This window comes from Prionailurus viverrinus, chromosome B2, assembly GCF_022837055.1.
Source record: "Prionailurus viverrinus isolate Anna chromosome B2, UM_Priviv_1.0, whole genome shotgun sequence".
Taxonomy (NCBI): domain Eukaryota; kingdom Metazoa; phylum Chordata; class Mammalia; order Carnivora; family Felidae; genus Prionailurus; species Prionailurus viverrinus.
This window is the reverse complement of record NC_062565.1, coordinates 33,559,218-33,584,154: the sequence shown is the minus strand read 5'-3', so window position 1 is coordinate 33,584,154 and position 24,937 is coordinate 33,559,218. Positions and strand designations below refer to the sequence as shown.

Here is a 24,937-nt window from a genome sequence, read left to right as displayed (position 1 = left end):
TGGGTAACAACCCATGCTTCTACCATCTGGCTTGAAGCAGCTTTATGCCATTGTGTATCCACACATTCTTGCAATGTGGAGAAACATAACTGAGTTTCTCCCATTCCAGAGATGGTCAAAGTGAGGACAGATAACTTAATGGGCTTATACAAAGTCATGCTGCATGGCAACGACAAGGTCAGGGCTAGAGACAAGGTCTCCTCACCTAAATCCAAAATGTTTTGATAGCAACACACATTTTATGTATTACTATAACCTTCACAAAGAATGCCAAGCTGCATTTACTCACTTGATCCTCACCACACTGTACAGCGGCCAGGGAAGAGATGATAGCAGTCACTGCCAGAATCCCTTGCCTGACAAAGTCTAGAGTAAAAACCAAAAAAGCTCCTCTCACCTTTAGGGTGATGCTGCAGTGCAGGAGTTCAATCTGCATGGGAACTACCACTGGGATCTCTTCATCCTCCAAGAAGGGCCCCAGGCCATTGAGCACCGAAGTGAACAGCTCAAGGTCACAGCCTCGAAGCAAGAAATGCAGGAAGCCATTTCGTGTGGCCAGTGGGGAGTGAATGGCTGCACCAGGCCCCACCTCAAAGCGAAGGCCCACTGCTGGCCTGATGTGGTCAGTCTTCAAAGTTGAGGATTCCTGAAAGCTTGTACCTTTCAAAAGAGAGACAGAAGGAAAACATCAATTAATTATCAGTCAGGGACTTTTCTAAGCATTTTACATACATTTAATATTCTTAAGAACCCTATGCCAAAAGTATTATCACCATTACCATTCTAGAGATGAAGGAACTAAGGAACAGAAAATAATTTGCCCAAAGTTATACAACTTGTAAGTAGCAAGCACAGGACTTGAATGCAGGCAACAATGACCACAAAGACTGGGCTTGGCCACTTTGCTATCATGCCCCTCATGGTGGAAGGGAGGTCAAGGGCCAATGAAAAACTGGCCTTGCTATAAATCTGAGACACTGGGCTAAAGGCCAAGAAAAAACACACGACCCTCAACTCTGCTACACTTAAACATCTCTTCCTTTCTCCAAATCTTGGTGTTCTCATTTCTCTCTGATAAAGCCAAGAAGGATCTATGCTAATCTTCTCAAAAGTCCATAAAGACCTATCACAGGTGTAGCCAAGGATATGAAACAACTTCTATACTTATATAGCTGCAAATTGTTACAAGCATTTTGGAAAACAAATCGGTATTATCTAGCAAAGTTAAAGTTATACCTATCCTAATGCCCTAGAAATTATATCCTCAGGAATGTAACTCTGAGAAACTCTCTAACACACATACCAGGAGACATGTACGAGAATGTTCAAGGCAATCCTGTATGAAATAGCAAAAAAACCCCAGAAACAACCCAAATGTCTGTAAAGAAGTAGAGTAATGGGTACAAGGGATATTTTGGGGGCGATGGTAATGGTTGCACAACTCTGTTAAACTGCTAAAATTTATCAAATTGTATACTTATGAGTTAATTTCATAAATGCAAAGTATACCTCAATAAAGCTGTTTTTAAAAAGCAAAAATTGGTATATTTATACAACAGAGTATTATATATTAATGAAAATGAATATATCATAGCTAACTCAACAACCCAGAAGAATCTGAAGAATATCAAAGAAAGAAGCCAATCATGAAAGAATACAAAATAATCCCACCTGCAAAGCTAAATAATATGTTAATACAAACACGTAGAATTGCAAAGTAAAGCAAGAGAATGATAAACACAAAATTCAGGATAGTGGTTCTCTATGACAGGTGAGAGGCAGAAGAAGATCCAGGAGAGAGGCTCCTGGAGACTTCAAAGTTAATGATACTATTGTATTTATTAAACTAGGTGGGCGGGGGGTGTCTGGGTGGTTCAGTCAGTTAAGCATCCAACTCTTGGTCAGCTCAGGTCATGATCTCATGGTTCTTGGGTCAAGCCCTATGTCCAGTTTTGCACTGACAGTGTGGAGCCTGCTTGGAATTCTCTCTTTCCCTCTCTCACTGCCCTTCCCCACCCCTCTCTCTCTCTTTAAAAATAAGTAAATATGGGAATGAAAGCTGGTGCAGCCACTCTGGAAAACAGCATGGAGGGTCCTCAAAAAACTAAAAATAGAACTACCCTACGACCCAGCAATTGCACCACTAGGCATTTATCCACGGGATACAGGTGTGCTGTTTGGAAGGGACACATGCACCCCCATATTTATAGCAGCACTATCAACAATAGGCAAAGTATGGAAAGAGCCCAAATGTCCATCAATGGATGAATGGATAAAGAAGATGTGGTATATATATATAATGGAGTATTACTTGGCAATCAAAAAGAATGAAATCTTGCCATTTGCAACTACATGGATGGAACTGGAGGGTATTGTGCTAAGTGAAATCAGTCAGTCAGAGAAAGACAAAAATCATATGACCTCACTCATATGAGGACTTTAAGAGACAAAACAGATGAACATAAGGGAAGGGAAACAAAAATAATACAAAAACAGGGAGGGGTACAAAACAGAAGAGACTCATACATATGGAGAACAAACTGAGGGTTACAGGAGCGGTTGTGGGAGGGCGGATGGGCTAAATGGGTAAGGGGCACTAAGGAATCTACTCCTGAAATCATTGTTGCACTATATGCTAACTAACTTGGATGTAAATTTTTAAAAATAAAAAATAAAATAAAAAAAATAAGTAAATAACCTTTAATAAATAAATAAATAAATAAATAAATAAAAAGTACAATTATCAAAGGACTGAATCTGAGTGACAGCAGTTCCCTGATCAGACACAGTTTGATGTCAGCAGCCACACAAATGAAGAGGTGGACAGTGGCCTCCTGTATAAGCTTAAGGAGCACCTGGGAAGTGAAGATGGCTAATAGCCTACTGAATACAAAGCCCCAGAAAGACCTCTGGGAGTCTCCCTGCAAGCAGGAGGCTTCACTGGAGTTACTCCCCCTAATGGCTACTGGAGAGAACGACCAAGGGCTTGGCACTTAGGACAACTATCCTTGGGGCACAGTGACAGGTGAAGCTAGGGCTGCCCCAGATAAATCCCACCAGCTCTCCTGGAATTGCTACCATCCTCACCTGAGCACTGTCCATGCAGGAACTGCCAAAGTCCCACGGTTCCCAGCTGCTGGAGGGTCAGTTCCTCTGCCTGAAGGGCCACAGTCAGATCTTCACCACGTACCTCAATCCCAAAAGACACCTCATTCACCTTCAGGACCAGAACGGAGACCTGTAAAAGGATACTCTCTTAGCTGCGTCCCTCCCAAGCTTCTAGCCTTGAGCCTACCCTCTGCAGAGAAGAAAGTAGAGCAGCTGACCGGGTGAAGACTGAGGTCTTCCCCACTGGGTGAGACCGAACTGTTGGCCTCTGGTGACCCCTGGCCGTAACTATCCATAAGAGGGCTCCCTTGAACGCCAGCACTGTCCAGGACATTTGGAAGAGTTCCTGGTGGAAGAGATTCTGGACCAGACTCTGTATAAGAAAGACAACAGATGAGTTTCAAAGTCAAAAAATTCTGTTCAAATCCAATCTCTAAAAACAATGACACTATAAAAACAACAACAGCAACAACAACAACAAACATTTATGACGTTTATGAGAACAAATGGGAATTTGATGGATTTAAGGAATTGCTAATTGTTAAGAATGGATAGTGGTATTTGGTCACATTAAAAGAAAACCTATAAATGGATGCAACCCAAGTGTTCCCTGACAGATGAATGGATTAACAAAATGTGGTATAAACATACAATAGAGTATTAGCCTTAAAAAAGAAGAAAATTCTGACACGTGCTATGAAGTGAATGAACCTTGAGGACACTATGTTAAGTGAAATAAGCCAGTCACAAAAGGATTCCATTTATATGAGGTACCTAGAGTGGTCAAATTCAGAAATAGAAAGTGGAATTGTGGTTGCCAGGAGCTGAGGGAGAAGGGAACAAGGAATTACTGTTTAATGGGTACACATTTTCAATTGTAGAAGATGAAAAAAGTTCTGGAGATGGTTGGTGATAGTTGCACAACGATGAATATACTTAATGCCACTGAATTATAGTTAAAAATGGTTAAGATTGCAAAGTTTATGTTATATATATTTTACCACAATTAAAATTTTTTTTCAAAGATTTTTAAAGTCTATTTCCTAGAGATACATCATGAAAATATTTATGGACAAAATGATATGTTTGGAATTTGCTTCAAAATAACATGGAAGGAAGGGAAGTGAACAGAAGTATATTTGAAACAAGAATGACCATGAGTTCTTAATATTTGAAGCTGTAATGGGTACATGAGGACTCACTATTTGATTCTACTTTTCTACATATTTGAAATCTACATATTTGGAATAATATTCCATATTCCATAATAACAAAACAAACAGGGTACACACCACCCAGTTTCAGAAACAGTGCATTCTCTTTTCATTTTCATTAGACACTCTTAAGAGACCATTTAAAAAGTGTCCAGTTCAATAACATAAAAGAACCAGTGTAACTTCCAGTAGTGACTGATGCAATTCCTAAGAGTTACTCATTTTACCATAGACAAAGCTTCTAGTTATTTTCCAACACTAAAATACATAGGCAAAACAAAACAAAAACAGACAACACACACACACCACTGACGCCAACCACCAAACTAATCCTACTGCCACAGCTACATGGCTGTAAGACTAGCACTCTCTCCTTTGGTCTGAGTCTGGTTCTGTGATAAAGGTTAAGTGCTAACCCATAACCTAGAAAATGTGTGGATAAAACCAGAGCCACAAATCTATTAAAATTTCTCTTTTTTGGTTTTGGTTAAGAAAATGTCTATTTTATCAGAACTTAGCTCCTTCTGTATCCTACTGGGATACAGGCAGCAGAAAGAACCCTTTCTGGACTTCAACTTTGCCTGGCTCTGCTTCCACCTACCAGACTCCAAGAGCATCACAAAGCTATCACTGCCATCACTGTCCACTGAAATCCGATCTTCAGGGCCACTGTTATCCAATGAAACGCCATCAAATGACTGCTGAGATACCGTCCTCTTCATAGAGAAAAATCGGAGTCGGGCAGCATTTCCACTCAATGGTGCTGCCGCCCCCTCATCTATTTTGGCCATGGGCTCCCTGTGTAAAAAACAAAAACCACAAATGTGGCTTAAGATTTATGTTCTGTCCCTTGCAATACCCATCACTTTCAGCCCTAATAGTTATTTATACATAAACTCTGATGTCAACTATTACCTGCTATAAGGGGGGTCACACCATTTTCAATTGCTGGCCTTTGTGAATCCTCCAGCATTTCAAACTGCATAAGCAGCTCTGCCATATTAACATTAAATGTCAAGTTTATTCAAGGTCATCCCATTTTTAGAGGAGACCAACTACTTACAGCCCCAGTGCTAATGAAGACACCTGAAACCACCCACATCCATTCCACAAGTGTTTACTGAAAAACTTCTGCATAAAAGGCACCATACTAGGTACAGGGTGGGAGTGGAGAGTAGATAAAATAAGAATTAAGGCAACCCTTGTCCTCAGAGAATGTATAATCTATCAGGAAAGAGAAGATTTATTTATTTATTTTAACATTTACTTACTTGAGAGAGAGAGAGAGAGAGAGAGAGAGAGAGAGAGAGTGAGTGAGTGGGGGAGGGACAGAGAGAGGGGGAGACAGAGAATCTGAAGCAGGCTCCAGGTTCTGAGATGTCAGCACAGAGGTCAACACGGGGTCAAACCCACGAACTGTGAGATCATGATCTGAGCCAAAGTTGGACACTTAATTGACTGAGCCACTCAGGTGCCCCAGGAGAGAGGAGATTTAGACACAACTTACCAGTATATGGGAGTAAATCACACACCTCATAGAGGAAAGAGATACAAGCCAAAGGCTAGGCAATATCAAAGGGTGAGAAGAAGGGGATCAGGAAAGGCTTTGTGGAAAGAGATGGCATGTGAGGTGGCCCTTGAAGGACTGTGAAAGAAGGAAGGGGGCATTCTATGGGGGAAGAAACCATATGAGCAGAGACACGGAACTAGAAAATAAAAAGCACCTTTGTAGACCAGTCAGTAGCTCAACCAGCTAGAGCTTTGGTTTTGTTGGGGAGAACAGAAAGGCACAACTCAGTGAGAATAAACCTTTAAAGATCTTTTTTTTTTAATTTTTTTCTTTATTTTTTTGAGAGAAAGGGAGAGCATGAGCATGGGATGGGCAGAGAGAGAGGGAGAGAGAGAAAATCCCAAGCAGGCTCCACACTCAGCACCAAGCTTGAGGCAGGGCTCATGACCTGAGCCCAAATTGAGAGTTAGACACTTAAGCAACTGAGCCACCCAGGTGTCCCCTTTAAAGATCTTTTAATCTTACCTTCCCATTTTATAGGTGAAAAAACTGACTCAAGGTCATAAAGGTGGAATTAAGAAAAACCCAAGTCTCCTAACTTCTTGCTTGCTAAGTGTTTTTTTTTTTTTTCCTCTTTACCACATGGGTTGCAGCCAGATTACTGAAAAACCTGGAGTAAAGATTACATATGAAAGTGCTTTTAAAACTATTAAGTAGAGGGGATATACAGGAAATCTCTGTACCTTCTGCTCAATACTGCCATGAACCTAAAACTATTCTAAAAAATAGTCTATTAAAAAACTGTAAAGTGCTGTAAGGAAATATAATTGATTATGCCACACTAATAAATTCAAACTAAATTCAAGGGTTATAAGGAAAAAGCCTGAAAGTTTTAGAGAAGAGAAATTAACAAGATCAGGCCTGTGTTTTAAGAATTGTGACCTGACTCTTTCAAACAAGGTAGGGAGGAAAAGACCTCCAATGAGGAAATAAATTAATGGTTTACTGAAATAGTCACATGTGGGAACAGACAGCAGAAGCGGCCATGAGACTCCCTAGAGCAGTGTTCTCAAAGTGTCATCCTGGTAGGAGCATCAGCATCAACGGGTGGCTTATTAGACATGCAAACAGTCAGGCCCCATCTCAGACCTACTGGATGAGGAACTCTGGGGGTGGGGCTCAGCAATGTGTTTTAACAAGCCCTCCAGGTGATTCTGAAGCATGCTTCAATTTCAAGAACCACTGCTCTGGGGATTACAGTCAGAATTTGACAAATGACTGAAAGAGGCAGAGCTAAAACACAGAGCTTGAACAAGCAGGAGAATGATGCTACTGAAGAAAAGAAAGGAACTGGTCTGGGGAGAGATAAGGAATTTAGCTTTATGTATGTGAGGCTCGACACACCCCTGGAAAATCCATGCAGAACTATGTGCAGTAGATAGTTTTAAATGACGAGCAGGGGAGAAAAGTCAGAACCGAAAATATAGACCACAGCAGAAGTGAGAGATGGATAAAATAACTTAGAAAGTATTAAAAAAAATGCACTGATATAAACCTTCCTGAAGTTTGGCAAATATGTCAAGAACCTTAAAAAATGTTTGTAGTTTGGGGCACCTGGGTGGCTCAGTTGGTGAAGCACCTGACTTCAGCTCAGGTCAGGATCTCACGGTTTCTGAGTCGGAGCCCCGCATTAGGTTCTATACTGACAACTCAGAGCCTGGAGCCTGTTTTGGATTCTGTGTTTCCCTCTCTCCCTTTCACCCCCTCTCCCCACCCCCCCACCCCCAACTCATCTCTGTCTCTCTCTCTCAAAAATACCATTAAAAAAAATTTTTTTTAATGTTTGTGGTGTTTCACCCAATAATAACCCACTTCTGGATTTTTATTCTAAAGATTCAGATATGCAAAAAAGAGTAATATTCACAAAAATAAGGGCATTTAACACAGCATTGGTTCTACCTGAGAAAAACTGGAAACAGACTAAAGCCTGCCCATAGTGGAATGAATGAATAAATTAGGACACATACATTTGCTAGAACACAATAGAGCAATTAAAAATTATGTATTCAAATACCTAATGAATGGGAAATTATTCACACTAAAACATTAAGTGAATAAAACTGGAAGTTTTCTACATGATATAGAAATAATATAATTCTATTGCCAAAAAAAACAGTATTTGTGTATACTATGTGTGTATACACAGGTAAGGATTCACATGGGTACACAGGTGTATGTATAAAAATTGGAAGAAAATAGATCCTAATGTAAATAGTGGCTATCTCTGCATAGTGTTGTCACAAGTCACTTTGTTTTCTTCTTTATTCTTCTTTTTCTATATTGTCAACAAAATGAACACAAATCATTTTTATAATTTAAAACATAAAATTATGACAAAAGCAATCAGAATACAGACAGCCTAGCGCTGTGGAACAGTTGTGTTTATAGGATAAGGGGAAGAAGAGAGCATCCAAGCTCTCTTGGCTCCTTCTGAGTAGTGCGAGTGGCCAGACAGGGCCACAGGCATTCAGGATGACTGCAGGGCTGGCTGCCACACAGGGCTGTTGAGGACAGGGAGGACTGAGAAGAGGCCATGGGACTGGAAAGTCAGAAGTCAAGGTTGGTGTTTCAAAAAAGGCTGGTGTCACACACATCTTTCTTTTCTCTTTACCACCTCTCCTCTTTTCCCATCTCCCTTATGCTTCTCCATTTAGAAAAAGCAGCACGTTTGGTGACTAGGAGTCCAGGCTTTCAATCCTCACCATACCACTCACAAGTTATACAACCTTGAACAAGTTTCTTACCTCCCTAAGTCTGTTTCCCCATCTGTAAAAGGAAGACTGATATTAGTACCTGCCTTCAGGGTTGTACAAGAATTCAATGCATTAATATTGTAAGTATTCAGGACAGTGCCTGACACATAGAAAGCACTCAATAAATGTTGCCTAGTATTAGTATATCTTTTATCCCTTTAAGTTTCCCTTCTCCTTCCTCCTAGGCTATCTGTGGCCTAAGAGAACTGGCATTGCTTAGAGACCCATTTAGACCCACAATCCACTTAGACAAAGCTCTAAAGCCACTGATTTTCAAACCATGATCCTCAAACCACAAAGAGTCCCCAACAAAGATTTCCCATAGCCTTCATTATCTTCCCTAAAACCACAAGGCACCCATGGAAAAATCCATACCTTTCCACTCTTCTGACTGTGCATTTCTGTGTTTTTCTGCTTACTCCCTACTGCATCTTCAGTGCCTAACACAGAGCTAGGGACAGAGTCAGGGCTCAAAAAATTTTTGTTGAAAAAAATTTTTTTTGTTGAATAAATAGATAAAATAGATGAAATTCTTCCTTCTCTAACTCTGGCAGACACTGATAAGGTGTACCAGAAAGCAAACCCAAAGCCCCAACCTCTCTACTTATAAGATAAAGGATTCATAGGCTCATCCTTTCTAAAACTTCAGTTTCCTCAGCTATAAACTGAGGATACAAATTTCTGTAACTATCTCATGGGGCTGCTGTGGGGATCAAATCAAACAAGATACTAATGAAAGACCACTAAAAAGAAGAAAATATCATGCAGATGCCAGATATTCTGAGCCTATCTGTATCAATAATGGTGACTCAGTGAAAGAGGAGGGAAGATCCTATGAAGCAATAAATGCTGACTTGAAAACTCCCCAAGAATAGGCTAAGATACATGGCATGTGAAAATCCAATTTCTGGCTCTTCCTCTATCACAGAATTAGAGGTAGTCCTAAAAATAAGTCTCTACAGTTGGCATACCTATATCCTCTTGGTAGCCTGAAAACTCTTCCACTGCCCTGCAGGTAGCACTGAAAACTAAAGTCTTTGCCACATTAAAGAGGCCATGCTATACATTGTCCTGGACCAGATGGTGCTTCCCAAACTAAAAGTACACACAGCAGGAGGCCTTAAGCCCAATGATCAGAGCTAGGAGGAAGAAATAGGGTGAATGAAGGAGGCAGAGAACCACTCACTTGGCTGGGGGCAGGGACAACATCTTGTGCATGGTGGAGGTCATTCGGTCTCTGCCCAGACTGAAGGCATCCTTAGTCAGGGACACAGCTTCCTTGGTGAGGTCCATAGTGGCATGGAGAGCCTCTTTTGTGGCATCCTTGGTCATGTGAATAGCACTTGACAATTCTCCCTCAATGTTCTTCAAGGGGATGAGCTCAGCCTGTCCATTCACAGCGGTATCCCTGCCACTTGGGGGCTTCAACACAGCCGGTGAGGTGGATGCTTGAGCTCTGCTCAGTCTCTTGGCCTGTAAGGAATCGACTGCCTCATGGCCCTTCCCTGCCTCCTGCTGTGCAAGAGAATCTGAATCCTGTAGTTCTCCATTGCTAGGGAGAGGCAATGGCCTATCCTGGGATGCATCCAGATTTTCAATGCCACTATCCTCCAGAACCTTCTCAGGGCTTGCTGGGCCCTGGTCTGAAGAGGCATCAGACTTCAGCTCCCTATCCTCTGAAGGAGACAACTCTGAATCTATGAGGCTGGTGGTATCTGAACCTGCCGAGTCAGCTTCAACAGTCCCAGGGGTAGGATGCATGAGCAGAGCCACCTCAGCACTGGGGAAGAGGACCCCAATGCAAGCTGTCTGGTCCTGCAGGGGAGACCCAGTCATGGCCTCTGTATCCTTAGTCAGTTGTTCTTGAAGACCCTGTAGCACCTCCTTCAGGCGCAGTAGAGCCAAGTACTGGTAATGGTCAAGCCTCACACGGACATGTGCAGGGGAGTGTACAAGCATGTGAACATCTGCTGCATCCTCGAGCTCAGTCAGAGGCCCTTTGTTGTCCACACTACTGCTGCCTTCTCGCAAAACATCCATGACTTCTGTAAGGCCTGACAGGCTTTTCAAATCATGTTCAGTCTTTGACCTCTGATGGGACACAGTGTCTGGGGCAAGGACCTCAGACTGGACAGGACTGCCAAAGCTAGCTGATGGTTTCAGCCTCCCTTCTGTGGCCAAAAGGAGCTTCCGTGCCTGAGCTTGCTGCCAGCGGAGGGGCAGACAGGCCCAAATGGACAAGGGAAAGGGGGCCACAAAATTTAAGGTATGGCCTTTGAAGTTCTCTGTTCCCTCAAAATCCAAGGAGATCTGGGTGAAGTGGATGGACCAGAGATCCTGGGAAGCCTTAAGCCTCTGGGGAGGGAGGGTACTGGGTTGAGGAAGGCGGGAATCCATCTGGAAAGCATGATGTAAAAAAAGCATGTGCAGAAGGCTAAAGCCACCTGGAACCTTAGGAAAGTGAACATAATTGGAATGAAAGAACTCAGCAGCCGCAAAACCTCGGAAGAGACTTTGGAGGTCTAGACAACTACAATGTGGGGCATGACGCGTATTGGTGGCAGTCATGCCTGATGCAGAAAAGACAAGGGCCTGAGGACGATGCAACCCAGCCTGCTCTCTCTTCTCCAGCGGGAAGCTCACCTTCAGAGAGAAAATGAAACCCGATTCAGAATGGACATCTGAGTAGCTCTGCAACCTATCATTGATACACATGTGAAAGACTATTTGGGGTGTGACACTATTTTTCTTGTATCAAAGGGACAGAGCAGAACCCTGGATTATAGCCATGGGAGAAATGCAACTATAGCTGCCAACAGGGAACGAAATCCCACTCTCCCCTACCTTCAACCAGAAGGCATCTAGTCGAATATCCAAGTGTTCATCTTTCTGGCTTGAATCTTCCAGCTTGTAGATAGCTTTGAACTGCTCCAAGCTGCGGTATAAATCCAGGCAGAAGAGGTTTCCCCAGAGCAAGCTGACAGGATCCACAGTAAATGTCAGACCATTTAACTGAATGTAGAGATTGGGACAGGGAACTGGAAAGCAGGAAAAAAAGGAATCGCCATGTACAAAGTAGCACCTTGACCCTTACTTACCAGCTAAAATTCATTTTATTATGAAGAAAGCAAAGATGCATTCTCATACAAGGGAGAGTTTGTAACAAACTCTCAACTAACTCAAACAAACTCTCAACTAACTCAAACACCTAAAATTCCAACATCAAATGAGAATATAAGCCATGGCCCCAAGGCTGGCAAATGTGAAGAGCATGAGCTAAACAGTAAGAAGTGACCAGATGAGATACTTACCTGGAAGCTCCTGATTATCGGGGAAGTAATACTCTGTGAACTCAATATGAATGGCAGAGACCTGAGTGGGTAGGTTGTGAAGTTTGCGACTACAGGAAAGGAGTGTAGATGGCTTCTTACTTGGCTGTCCAGCTGTAGAAACCTACATAATCACACACAAGTTGCTGTTAGAATCTGTACAGCATACAGAATAGAATTTCCTCAATTTCCTGAGGTTGTACAAAGCCACTACAATCCTTCCAAAATCTGTCACAGGGAGAAGAGTGTTTTTCACACGTGTAGCAGGCATTTTCACACCTGCCTAACACCATCTGCAAGTTCACTTCTCTCAGGGGAAGGTTTGAAGTGGGGTATTCAGAGGAAACTGGGGAAATCCCAGGTCCTGATCTCAGCAGCCATGCTCAGAAACAGACCAATGTATCAATCCACTCAGAAGTGAGGGAAGCAGCCCCTGAATTCCATGATCTTGTTCACATCTGCTGCCTGCCAGATGAACTGCTCGACCCCTTTCCAACCATGCCTCCCTGTGTCCTGGGCTTCTCACCTGGTGAATGTCCAAGTCATCCACCCGTATTACCATGCAGCTAGAACGTAAGCGATTCCATGCTGGAGGCCGAAAAGCAGCTTGTCGGCCCTGAGAGGGGCTTCTCTCAAGGGAGTTCTTTTGAGGACTGGAGAGAGAATCTAAGTAAAAACAAGAAGGTAGGAAAGATAATCGGGTACATTCAACTCTCATTATTAATAGAATTAAAAGTAAAAATCCTAAGATCGTTAAGGCTATAGGTAGGAAAGAGAGCTTAACACTGCCTAGCGCCTAGAAGGAACTTAAAATTCATATTCTCCTTAAGACCAACGCAACAGCCTACTGAATAAAGGAGGTAACAGCCTCTCTTCTACACTGCAGCTATTCCTGAAGACAACTAGGACTCTGTAAAGAAAAAAAGTCACTGATATCTCTCCATGGGATGAGGTTGGGATAATTAGCTAGTCCAGTGCTTTATCTTCACTGGATATTCAAAGGTAACTAGCAAGAGGCTAAGCAATGGGAGTCCTCCAGCTCTTTGTAACCTACCTGCTTTCCTCAGGAAGGGAGAGTCCAGCCCCAGGTGCCAGGGAGGTTTGAGACCCGTCTCCTCATGCCACTTCTCCATTTTACTCTGAAATTCCATCACCAGCTTCTGGGCCCACTGGCCTCGGGTCTCCATGGCCTCACAGTGCCGTACCCAATGTTTGCAGCTGTCACCTATGCAACAAAGAAGCAAGAAGATTTTAGTCCAAGACCACGATCCAACATCCCAATTTTTCCCTTCCATTGGTATAGTCATAGTTCAGAATCTGATCCTATATCCCAATGCAGATTTCTATGGGATAAGTAAAAATCATCTAGTGAGAACAACTCAAGTTCTTCTGGATTCCATATGTGATTTTTCCCTAAGGTTCCCTAAAGACCAGCTGTTGACTGTCACCATCTTTGACCATGGACTATTAGAGAGGCTCTAAAACTACTGGAAGTAGGGGCAGAACATAGAGTCAAAAGCAAAATCTCAAGCACTGCCTCTCCTCCTACTCCTTCTTTATCACTCATAAAGAATCATTAATAGCAGACCCTGCAAGTTTCCAGAAGATGTCTTCTTCAAGAGGGCTATTCCCAACACCTCTCTGAGCTGAAATTCCTGGCACCCGCCTGCTGGGCAGTCAGGGATGAATCCAGGAATCTGTCCTTAGTACATGTGTAGCTGGGCAGCACCAGGACTGCTGCCATGCAGAACTGTCCTACCTGCCCAGTGGAAGGGGTAATAGTCAAAGGCCATCTTGCGGAAGGTAAGCTGCATTGCACCACCCGTGAGTCTGTTTGCAGAGACACCTATAAAAGAAAAATAAGGATGAACAGTGGCAGAAGGAACAAAGAAGCCGAAACACCACTTTAAGTACTTAAAAATGCTCTTGAGGATTGGTCCAAAGCCTGATACACAAGTGCAATTGAAAGACCATGATGACCGGTGACTTGCAAGGCTGAGGCCCTCCTCTTCTGGTTTATAAAAGTCAATAGACAAGACCCCCAAAATGTATATTACATTATTTCTGTAAATGGCTGCCAGATTTCCAGAAAGGAAAAGACATTTCAAAACTCAGGATTCATGAATTACAGTCCTAGGTCTTCCACAGATACACTCTAAAACCCTTACCCCAAGGGTAAGATTGGTTCCCCCAAACCTAGCAATGCCAGGATTGTTCTGCCTCAGCACAATACCTGGCGAGGCATAAGCCAAACTCCCCCAAAAACAGAACCCCCATTGTTTCCTTTCACATCCTGGCTTCAGAGCTAATTAGGCAATCACGTACATACAAAGTATCTGAAGCAGGCTCCAGGCTCCAAGCTGTCATTGAACACTAAAACACTGCAGTAACAAGGACATTATAAAATATGCATAGAAGATATTGTAGGTACATTGGAATTTTTAGCATTAAGTCAAATGATGTATTATGTTTATCTTGAATTTACATTTAATTCTTACTAAATGAATCAACTTTCCCTATTTCTACCTTATCTCTCCAACTATAAGAACTGTTAGCAAAGTAGTTAGAGTAGGAACTATTTCTCCTACATATCATATTATCTGACCTACCTTTCTATGTTCTACACTTCTATCCTATCTCTTATTAGGGTGAAGGGAAATACTATGGAATCCTATAGGTGTAAGCTGATACACCTACAACCAGGAAGGTCATTTCCACCCAATCTAGATTTTACCACCCCAAGTTCTGGACTAATCACCATCCTACACTCGTGTTCCTGTTTCTCAACCTTTTTGTTTATTATTACTATCTCTAAGCCCATTTAGACATTTTTTCCCTAATTGCCCCCTTCTCCATGAAATTTTCATACCACAGGTATACTATGTATGTTTATGTACTGTATGTGTGTTGTGTTTTTTTTAGTGTTTATTTTTGAGAGAGAGAGAGAGAGCGAGCACGAGCAGGGAAAGGGAAGAGAGAGGGAAACATAAAATCAGAAGCAGGCTCCAGGCTCTGAGCTATCAGCACAGAGCTCAACACAGGGCTCAAACTCACAAACTGTGAGATCATGACCTGAGCCAAAGTCAGACGCTTCACCCACTGAGCCACCCAGGCACCCCTATGTCTGTGCTTTATACATAAAAAGTATAAGCATAAAGTTTACTCCTTTTATTCAGTGCAGGGTTATGAAAGACTAATTCTTTTAAATTAAAATTTAAATTTAAAAACTTAAAGCTATTAATTTTTAACAACTTTATAACTATATTTCCTGGAGGTTAAGCATCTGACTTTGGTTCAGTCATGATCTCACAGTTAGTGAGTTCAAGTTCCACATCAGGCTCCCCGCTGGCAGTGCAGAGCCTGCTTGGGATTCTCTCTCTCTCTCATCTCTTCTGCCCCTTCCCAGGTTGCATGTGCTCACTCTCTCTCAGATGAATAAACTTAGAAATAAATAAATAAGTAAATAAATAAATAAATAAATAACTATATTTCCTGCAAACCCTGTAATGAAATGTATTTCTTATATAACTCATAATGTATCAAATTATATATGCAAATTAGCAATTTACAGAAACACATAACAGCAATATAATCAAACTTTTAATTATTCAAAAGTATTTTTAGAAGATGGTGGAACAGCATGGAAGTTTTTTGTGTCTCGCATTCATGACATACAGTTAGAACAAGGCTAAACCATCCTGCACACCTAGAAAACTGATTTGAGATTTAACACAGGGGCGCCTGGGTGGCGCAGTTGGTTAAGCGTCCGACTTCAGCCAGGTCACAATCTCGCGGTCCATGAGTTCGAGCCCGGCGTCGGGCTCTGGGCTGATGGCTCGGAGCCTGGAGCCTGTTTCCGATTCTGTGTCTCCCTCTCTCTCTGCCCCTCCCCGTTCATGCTCTGTCTTTCTCTGTCCCAAAAATAAATTAAAAAAAAAAACAAAAAAAAAACGTTGAGATTTAACACAAAAATCTGCACAGCCTGAACCACAAAATTCAGCAGCAGGTCCATCTATTCAATTTTCTTTTTTTTTTTTTCACTTCTTTTCTTTTTCTTGAATACAGAAAAAGTTGTTTTATTTTATTTATTTTTTTTTTTAATTTTTTTTTTTCAACGTTTATTTATTTTTGGGACAGAGAGAGACAGAGCATGAACGGGGGAGGGGCAGAGAGAGAGGGAGACACAGAATCGGAAACAGGCTCCAGGCTCCGAGCCATCAGCCCAGAGCCCGACGCGGGGCTCGAACTCACGGACCACGAGATCGTACCGCGAGATCGTGACCTGGCTGAAGTCAGACGCTTAACCGACTGCGCCACCCAGGCGCCCCATTATTTTAAATTTTTATTAAAAATATTTTTCTTTAATTTTTTTTACTGTATTTTTCACTTTTGTGTAAATTTTTTCAAATTCTATTTTACTTCCATCATTTTATTTTAGTCTACTTCAGTGTATTCACTTTTTGAAATTTTCAAATGGTTTCCTTTTTTTCTCTTTTTTGTTTCTTTTCTTTTTCTTGAATACAGAAAGAGAAAAAATTCATTTTTATTTTTAATTTTTATCAAAAGTATTTTTAGCAAAACAAAGGAAAATTTAAATAAATTTCTTAAAATTAATGTCAGTGAACTTTTTTTTTTAAAGTAAGCTCAAGTAAGCTTTATGACCAACATGGAGCTTGAACTCAAAACTCTGAGATCAAGAATCATATGTTCTACCTACTGAGCCAGCCAGGCACTCCTTAGCAAATTTAACTTTTAACTTTTGCTTGATATAAGAAGATAACTTTTAGCTTAACTAGCTGCTAAGTATTCATTCAGACTGAGTCAATATTTTTTCTTTTCAGCACTTAATTCATGATTTGCTGAATAACCTGCAGAATTAAATAATAAAATATAGGGGTGTATGGGTGGCTCAGTCAGTTGATTTCGGCTCAGGTCATGCATGATCTCACAGTTCGTGGGTTTGAGTCCCGCATCAGGCTCTGTGCTGACAGCATGGTGCCTACTTGGGATTCTCTCTCTCCTTCTCTCTGTCCCTCCCTGCTTGCTCTCTATCTCTCTCTCTCCTCAAAAATAAATAAATATAAGGGGCATCTGGGTGGCTCAGTCGGTTAAGCGGCCGACTTCAGCTCAGGTCATGATCTCGCGGTCCCTGAGTTCGAGCCCGGCGTCGGGCTCTGTGCTGACAGCTCAGGGCCTGGAGCCTGTTTCGGATTCTGTGTCTCCCTCTCTCTGACCCTCCCCTGTTCATGCTCTGTCTCTTTCTGTCTCAAAAATAAATAAACGTTAAATAAATAAATAAATATTTAAAATAATAATAATTTTAAAATATAGACTTTTTATTTAATTCCTTTTTTAACGTTTTTTTGTTAATTTTTGAGAGAAAGAGACAGAGAGCGAGTTGGGGAGGGGCAGAAAGAGAGGGAGACACAGAATCTGAAGCAGGCTCCAGGCTCCAAGCCGTCAGCACAGAGCCCCATGCAGGACTCAAACCCATGAACTGTGAGATCATGACCTGAGCTGAAGTCGGTCACTTAACCGACTAAGCCACCCAGGCGCCCCTATTTAATTCTTAAAGTTCAAACCACAAAAGCACTAAGGCTCAAACAGAAACAACACTGACAAGTCAGCCAACCGGCATGTGCGGGCCACCTCTTATCATATGACTTTGAGATTAAGCAATCAGTTGGGAGAAAGACCTCTAATCACAGCCATCTATTCACCATAGTTTTTAGCAGTGATCTTCCATATTTTGTGTATCTTCCATGAACTCAGTGTCAGTGCTCCTCATGTGATATCCAAGAAAACCCAAAGAAAGTAATTAAATACCAAGGACTAGAGTTTTGTCATGTAGGGATTAAGCTTTAGAAGGGTACAAACCAGTGTTATAGCTAAAAATTTTTTTTCACCCCCACACTTCACCAAGGAACCAATTTTTAATGTCTAGAATAGGCAAAAATCAAGACAGAAAGTACATCAGTGGTTGCTTAGAGTTGCAAAATGGGAAGAGACAGCTAATGGGTACATGATTTCTTTCAGGGAGGACAAAAATGTTCTACAATTAGACTGTAGTGATGATGATTATACAACCCTATAAATACACTAAAACCCCCTAAGTTGTATATTCTAAATGGGCAAATTGTATGGTATGTGAATTAGATCTCAATAAAGCTGCTTAAAAGGAAAGAGTCAATTTTCATCTGCTGCTGGGTGATACCATCCCTGTTAAAAATGCATGCCCAAGGCACTGGAGGGAGAGGGTTTCATGGCAATGCTCCCTCCAATGGAGTTATTCAGACCTAAAAGAACAATAAACTACATAGACTGAGCATATTAAAATAGGGTCTAGAATTGAAATCAAAATCAAATATAATTAGCAGTCACCAACATATTTAATTATAAATACATAATCAGATATGAGACATAAATGGTAAATAGTGTCCATAAATGACTCAAGTTCTCCAATGAGCTGTGGGATGAGGAAAGCTTGGCCTTAAGAGAGATAAAGAAAGAAAGTTTTTGGCTCACAGGCCTCATCCAGACGAAAAAGAGTTAAAAAGAAGCAAGTAAGGAGTGCCTGGGTGGCTCAGTCAACTGAGCTTCCTATTTCAGCTCAGGTCATAATCTCATGGCTCATGAGTTCAAGCCCCACACTGGGCTCACTGCTGCCAGCCTGTCAGCGCATAGCCCACTTCAGATCCTCTGTTCCTCTCTCTCTACCCCTCCCCTGCTTGTGCTCTCCCCAAAATAAAAATAAAATAAAATAAAATAAAATAAAATAAAATAAAATAAAATAAAATAAAATAAAAAGCGGTGACACTCTTTTCTCCATCAACCACTAACCTCTTCTCTGAATTTTTTTTAATGTTTATTTATTTTGAGAGAGAGAGAGAGAGAGAGAGAGAGAGAGAGAGAGAGACAGAGTGGAGTGGGGGAGGGGCAGAGAGAGAGGGAGACACAGAATCTGAAGCAGGCTTCAGGCTCTGAGCTGTCAGCAGAGAGCCTGATGTGGGGCTCAAACCCATGAACTGTGAGATCATGACCTGGGCTGAAGTTGGACTCTCAACCAACTGAGCCACTCAGGTGCCCTGCTTTTCTGAATTTTAAGAGATAGTGCTGCCCCACCTCAAGCCAAGGTGTCCCCAAGGACCCACCCAGTTTCCAATAATTTCACCTCTAATGCCACGGAATAGGTAAGTGTGTTACTCAAGGGCCCAACATCCCAGGCTATCATGTCCCTTAATAAGAAAAGAAGGTAGATGTAGCAAGGAGCCTCTAGAGCAGCACTGTCCAAAAGAATTTTCTGTGATGATGAATATCTTCTATGGTCTATAGATTACACTGAGTACTTAAAATGTGGGTGGTGCAAATTAGGGGCTGATTTTTTCATTTTATTTTATTTTAATTTTAACAGACACACGTGGCTATTGACTACCATACTAGACAGAGAGTTTGAAAACAATGCTATCCAACAGAAATATAACATGAGCCATAAAAATAATTTTAAATTTTCTAGTAGCCACATGGAAAACAGTTTTTTAAAAAGGTGAAATTAATTTTAACAATACATACAACTTAAACCAATATAATCAATATATTATCATCTCAACATATAACCAATATGAAAATAATTATCAAGGTATTCTATACTCTTTTATTCTACTACATCTTCAAAATCCCATGTGGAAATTACACTTGCAACCAATCTCAATTTGGATCAGCCAACAGTAGTCATATGTGGCTGCATATTAGACAGAACAATTCCAGAGAACTTTAGAATGCTTTCTGTGCCACCTAGTTCTCCCTTCCCTTTTCTCCCCAGATCCCAGGAGAAGAGTCAAATTCACAAGAACTGTTCCTTATTCCTTTACAGAGTCATACATCACACCTAGGTATGGCAGGTTGGAAGTTTTCTCCCTATCTAAAACTATCTCATACAAAAAGTTCTTAAATTCCAGCAAATATATTAATTTAGCTAGCTAAATAAATAAATAAACAAACAAACAAACAAACAAACAAACAAATAGGGACTGCAAGGGAGGGTAGTCATTTACATTTTAGTGTGGGTTATGGGACCTTGTCCCATGAAGACGACAGTGCTAAATACTCATCAAGCAAAAGGGTCAAATTCTCAATAATACACTCTTAATAAAGACCTATGAAAAGATCCAAGACAAAACAAGAGGAAAAAACCCAAAGCCTTTATAGTAACGCTTGGAAGAAACAACCAAACAAAACAATAATCGTTTTAGCAAAGAACTTCCAAAATAAGTGGGTGGCTAACCAGTGAGCAATTTATTTCTTGTGGTCGCAAAAGCAATCTTTATGTTGTCACTGCTCCTCTCAGCTCTCTCAGAGTGGGAGTAGACAGGGACTGAAGTCACTTCAACACCACAGAACAGCAAAGCAAGAAAGATAATGCTGCTTGGTGCCCCAGGAAGAAAAGGTAAGTTCCCCCAAGGAAACGGAGTCTAGGGGTCATTAAAGAGGCAGACATTAACCTTCAGAAAGGATACAGCAGCACAAGAAAAATCTACCATATGAGAGCATCTAAAGCCAAGAGCTGGTGCAAAGGGGAGTATAAAGGAAATACAGACAGAGTATTAAAAGAAGAGGCAGCAAAGGAATAATAATACTGAGCATGTGCCTATAATTAAGGTCTTCCAATTCAGTATATTATTTCATTTGAGCCTGACAACAACCAATGAGGCAAACGAGTAAGATATGATTTAACTCAAGTTCACAAATGATGAAACTCAAAGAGGTTAAGCAAGAGGCTAAGTGATTTCCCCAAGACTCATGAAGACAAAATGAGTCAATTCCTTTTTCATTTTGAATAAAACATGTATGTGTATGTAATACCAATGGCCTTAATGAATGTAAAAGCATGACAAGAATACAACATAACCTCTCTGCTTGGGAAGAGGGCATTTACACATAAAAATTATTTAAATTGACTCAAAAATCTGAAAATTCTGGGGTTTCCTATACTTGAATTTTCTTTCCTAATAGCTTCTATCAGTGGTCAGCATTGGCCAAGGTACACTGGGGAGAAAAGAAAGTATACAATGCTTGAGCTCTACCCTTGAAGATTCTGACTTAGGGAGGTCTAGGAATAGCATGGCACCTGTATTTTATTAAGTACTGCAGGTGGTCCTGCTGCCTTAAGGCTAAAGAGTACTACCTCAGACCAACAAAAACAGAGATGCCACAGAGGCTGAGGCTCAAGGAATGCCCTGATTAAGGGAAGCCAACCAAAGTACTCCATGGCATCTTGAAAAGAGCCTTCCATCCCGAAGCTTTGTCCAGAGTTGAAGGCAGTGATGGACCACCCAGCCCAGGCTCAGGCCAAACAGGGTACCTGGCTCCCGAGACTGGCTATCGTCACAAATGTGCAGGTCCAGGCGGGAGATGAGCAGATGGTAGGAGGACTCTTTCACATCAAATTTCTCAAAGTACTGGCTGAGGCGGCTGCTGCTGCTGTTGCTGCTGCCTTGGCTGGCACCAAACGCCTGGGCCCAGGACTGCTGGGCACTGGGAGCAGGTGGAGTGATCTATATGTGACAGAGACAAAAATAAGAAGTCCAAACCCAGGCAGCCTCCTCACAGGCTTTCTTAAGCTTTATTTCAGTCTGAAGAAAACCACATTTTAGCAAGATGACTCTTCCCTTTCATAAGTGTTCACCTGGTAGCTCACGTAGGTCTGTCCCACCTAAATAACCCAAACTGCAAAAAGCCTAATTATAATTAGTGTAGTAATAGTCAGAATTCTGTTCTGAGTTTGAATTCCCCCCCAAGCTTTGACCCCCCCAGGACTTAGCTCACTGATGCCAAAACACCTCCTACAGGAAGTCTTTCTTAAATGACCCCTTTCAGTCTGTGTCGTTAGATGCCTCTTCTTTGTGCTCTCATGGCACAGTGTCTACCTTTATACACATCATGTTGTAATAGCTTGTTGACAGTAAGTATTTTAAGACAGTGAAAGCTCCAAGGACAAAAACAAGAAGTTTATTATACTCTCCCTTTCCAGTGGCCAGCACTATGTAATAAGCTAACACACTGGAGGCACCCAATGAACAGAATAAATAAATAAATCAGACACACAAACAAAACCTATGCACATCTAGAAGTAAATGAAAAATGCTCCAAATAAGCCTAATAAAGTCTAGACTCTACCTATGTTGATATGAATTAGGTCTGGCCTACCATCTCCCTAGCCCCACGCCTCTAACCTGTACAGGTTCAGGGGCCAGGCTCTTCCTCTGCTGGGCTGACTTCTCCATGGCCTCACTCAGCGACTCCGCATACTTCATCATAGCCTTGAGCTGTGAGTCAGTCAGCACCCAGAGCAGATCATCCAACAGGAACATCAGCTTGGAGGCTACCACATTGCAATCTTTGGTCTGAAGGAGCCACACAGAACATGAAGTTCAACATCTTGTATTATTCCAACTCAAAGTGACTCTTGCCCAGTTAATTTCAGAAATGGCTTTTAATCCCCAGAACATGAAAGGAAAGCAACAACCACTGTGGAGAGTCCATTTCTTACAAAGCTACTGATGTTTTCTGCAATTAACAAGAAGCAGGAAAAGTGAACTGCTAGGTGTCTAGGTCCATGTCCCTGTATATGGGTAAAAACTGTGGTTTCCAAAATACAGATGACAAGGAGGTGGAAATGTTCACAGAAATGTTCTGTGCAACACTAAATTACAGGCCTGTCCTTTTCAATTGTCATTCCTAGAGCCAGTAACATTCCAAGAGAGAATACCAACTCCCAGGATGTGTAGGAGAATAAAAGATGGAAGTTTTCATGAGGGCAGAAAATATACTCACTCTTCTTTTGAGGGCTATTTGGATCCTGCCTTGGTTGGTAATAAGCCTCAATGGAGTGGTGACTGGATCCTGATCACCATTGTCGGTAGCATCTGCCTCAATTCGAAGTGTTTGCCAAGTTATTTCCTTAAATGTTAAAACCTGGAAGGAGAGAGAGTAAACTCCCTTAATTCTGTGGATGAAATTAACCAAGAGGCAGGAAGTCCAAGGGGGAAAAGACTGGCAAAGCAGAAACCCCCATCATTCTCGGTTGGGATCCCACCAATAGAATGCAGAGATCCCTAAGTGAGGAAAGGATGCAGCAGTAACACTGGACAGAAGGGCTTCTTGGGTTCACAGGAATAAGGGCAATATCTGAGGAAATCCCCAAAGCAGGAACAGTATCCTTTAAGAAGAAGTCCTATTCTGGATCTCCCCATTCTCTTCTCTTGCAATACTAGGGTTGTCACCTCTCCTCGGCGGGGGTCAGTGATGCGGGTGAGGCGGAGGTCACTCTGCTGCCAGTTGGGGTTGACACTGTAGCCCTGGAGCTGCCACAATTCAAAAGAAGCGTGGAAGGCCTTGGAGTGAATCTTGATGGTGATGGAATTGACGATGATGAACATTCCCTCCACCACCTTCTCGGCAAAGCCATACTCACTACAACAAATGAGGCAGACCAATGTTCAGAATCATGTGAGAGTCTGTGCACACTCTGTGCTGGAAGACATCAGACAAGATTATTAACAGTGTCTCTCTTTGGGTGCTAGAACTGTGGATGGTTTCTTTCTTTATTTCTCTTTTCATATATATATATATATATGTATAAATTTGAGAGAGGCAGAGACAGTGTGAGTGGGGGGAGGGGCAGAAAGAGAGGGAAAGAGAGAATCCCAAGCAGGCTGTGTACTGTCAGTGCAGAGCCCGGCTCAGGGCTTGAACTCACGAAACTGTGAGATCATGACCTGAGCTGAAACCAGGAGTTGGACACTTAACCGACTGAGCCACCCAGGTGCCCCTATACTTATAGCTTTTAAATTTTGAAACTTTTATATGATGCAGTACGTTTTTAATGAGATTTTTTGAGGAGTGAAATAAAAGAAAAAGAGTGGACCTGGAAATAAACTCCATTCTGTTAGAAAGAATAAATGTGAAAATATTTTTATAGCCTACAAACTACATGAATTTGAATGCTGTGTGTGAGGGGAGGTATAACTATGGAAAGAAAACACTAGGTTTCTATAAAATATTCAAAGGCCCAGCAGACTCTGTCATATGAACAAGAGGTCAAGAGCAATCCCAACTCTACCCTGCCAAATATAATCCAAAGAGCACAGCTAGATGTACTTCCACAGTGAAATGGCAAAGAGAGGGATGAAGGCAATCTTACAGTCCTTCTGGATGTAGAAAACACACACACTCTTGACATGTAAATGAAATCAGTTTTCATTACAAGAGATAAAAGGAAGGCCTAGAGATTATAAACTTGAAAAATATTTTTTTTCAATTTATATCACAAAGGGCTAACATCTCTAATATATAAGGGGCTTCAAGAAACTGAAAAGAAAAAGGCTGACAGGCCAATAAAAATGGGTCAGAGTATGGACATTTCACAGAGAAATAAGTGCAAATGATATTAAACATTAAACATTATAAGTAATTTTATCATCCTCAATGGGGAAAAACTGAGAGCTTTCCCCCTAAGGTCAGGGACAAGACAGGGATGTCTACTCTTACCACTGTTATTCAACATAGTATTGGAAATCTTAGCTTCTGCAGTCAGACAACACAAAGAAATAAAAGGCATCCAATTTGGCCAGGAGGAGGTCAAACTTTCACTCTTTGCAGATGGCATGATACTCTATATGGAAAACCCAAAAGAGTCCACCAAAAAACTGCTAGAACTGATTCATGAATCCAGCAAAGTTGCAGGATATAAAATCAACACACAGAAATTGGTTGCATTCCTATTCACCAACAGTGAAGTAACAGAAAGAGAAATCAAGGAATCGATCCCATTTACAATTGCACCAAAACCCATAAAATACCTAGGAATAAATTTAACCAAAGAGGTGAAAAATCTATACACTGAAAACTATAGAAAGCTTACGAAAGAAATTGAAAAAGACACAAAAAAATGGAAAAAGATTCCAT

The 24,937-nt window shown here is 41.5% G+C and overlaps 1 protein-coding gene across 1 annotated transcript in view; it reads right to left on the bottom strand.

The window, feature by feature from the left end:
* The window catches only part of BLTP3A (bridge-like lipid transfer protein family member 3A), a 71,558-nt gene that overhangs the window by 5,581 nt on the left and 41,040 nt on the right, over positions 1-24,937 (bottom strand). The window contains exons 5-18 of the mRNA XM_047859405.1: positions 23,254-23,443; positions 22,805-22,945; positions 22,204-22,374; positions 21,333-21,525; positions 13,734-13,820; positions 13,029-13,199; positions 12,501-12,640; positions 11,957-12,098; positions 11,490-11,683; positions 9,832-11,288; positions 4,924-5,120; positions 3,327-3,481; positions 3,088-3,238; positions 398-660 (exon numbers count right to left, since the gene is read on the bottom strand). Coding sequence (XP_047715361.1) covers positions 398-660; positions 3,088-3,238; positions 3,327-3,481; positions 4,924-5,120; positions 9,832-11,288; positions 11,490-11,683; positions 11,957-12,098; positions 12,501-12,640; positions 13,029-13,199; positions 13,734-13,820; positions 21,333-21,525; positions 22,204-22,374; positions 22,805-22,945; positions 23,254-23,443 — 3,652 coding nt within the window. The remainder of the gene's footprint in view (positions 1-397; positions 661-3,087; positions 3,239-3,326; positions 3,482-4,923; positions 5,121-9,831; positions 11,289-11,489; positions 11,684-11,956; positions 12,099-12,500; positions 12,641-13,028; positions 13,200-13,733; positions 13,821-21,332; positions 21,526-22,203; positions 22,375-22,804; positions 22,946-23,253; positions 23,444-24,937) is intronic.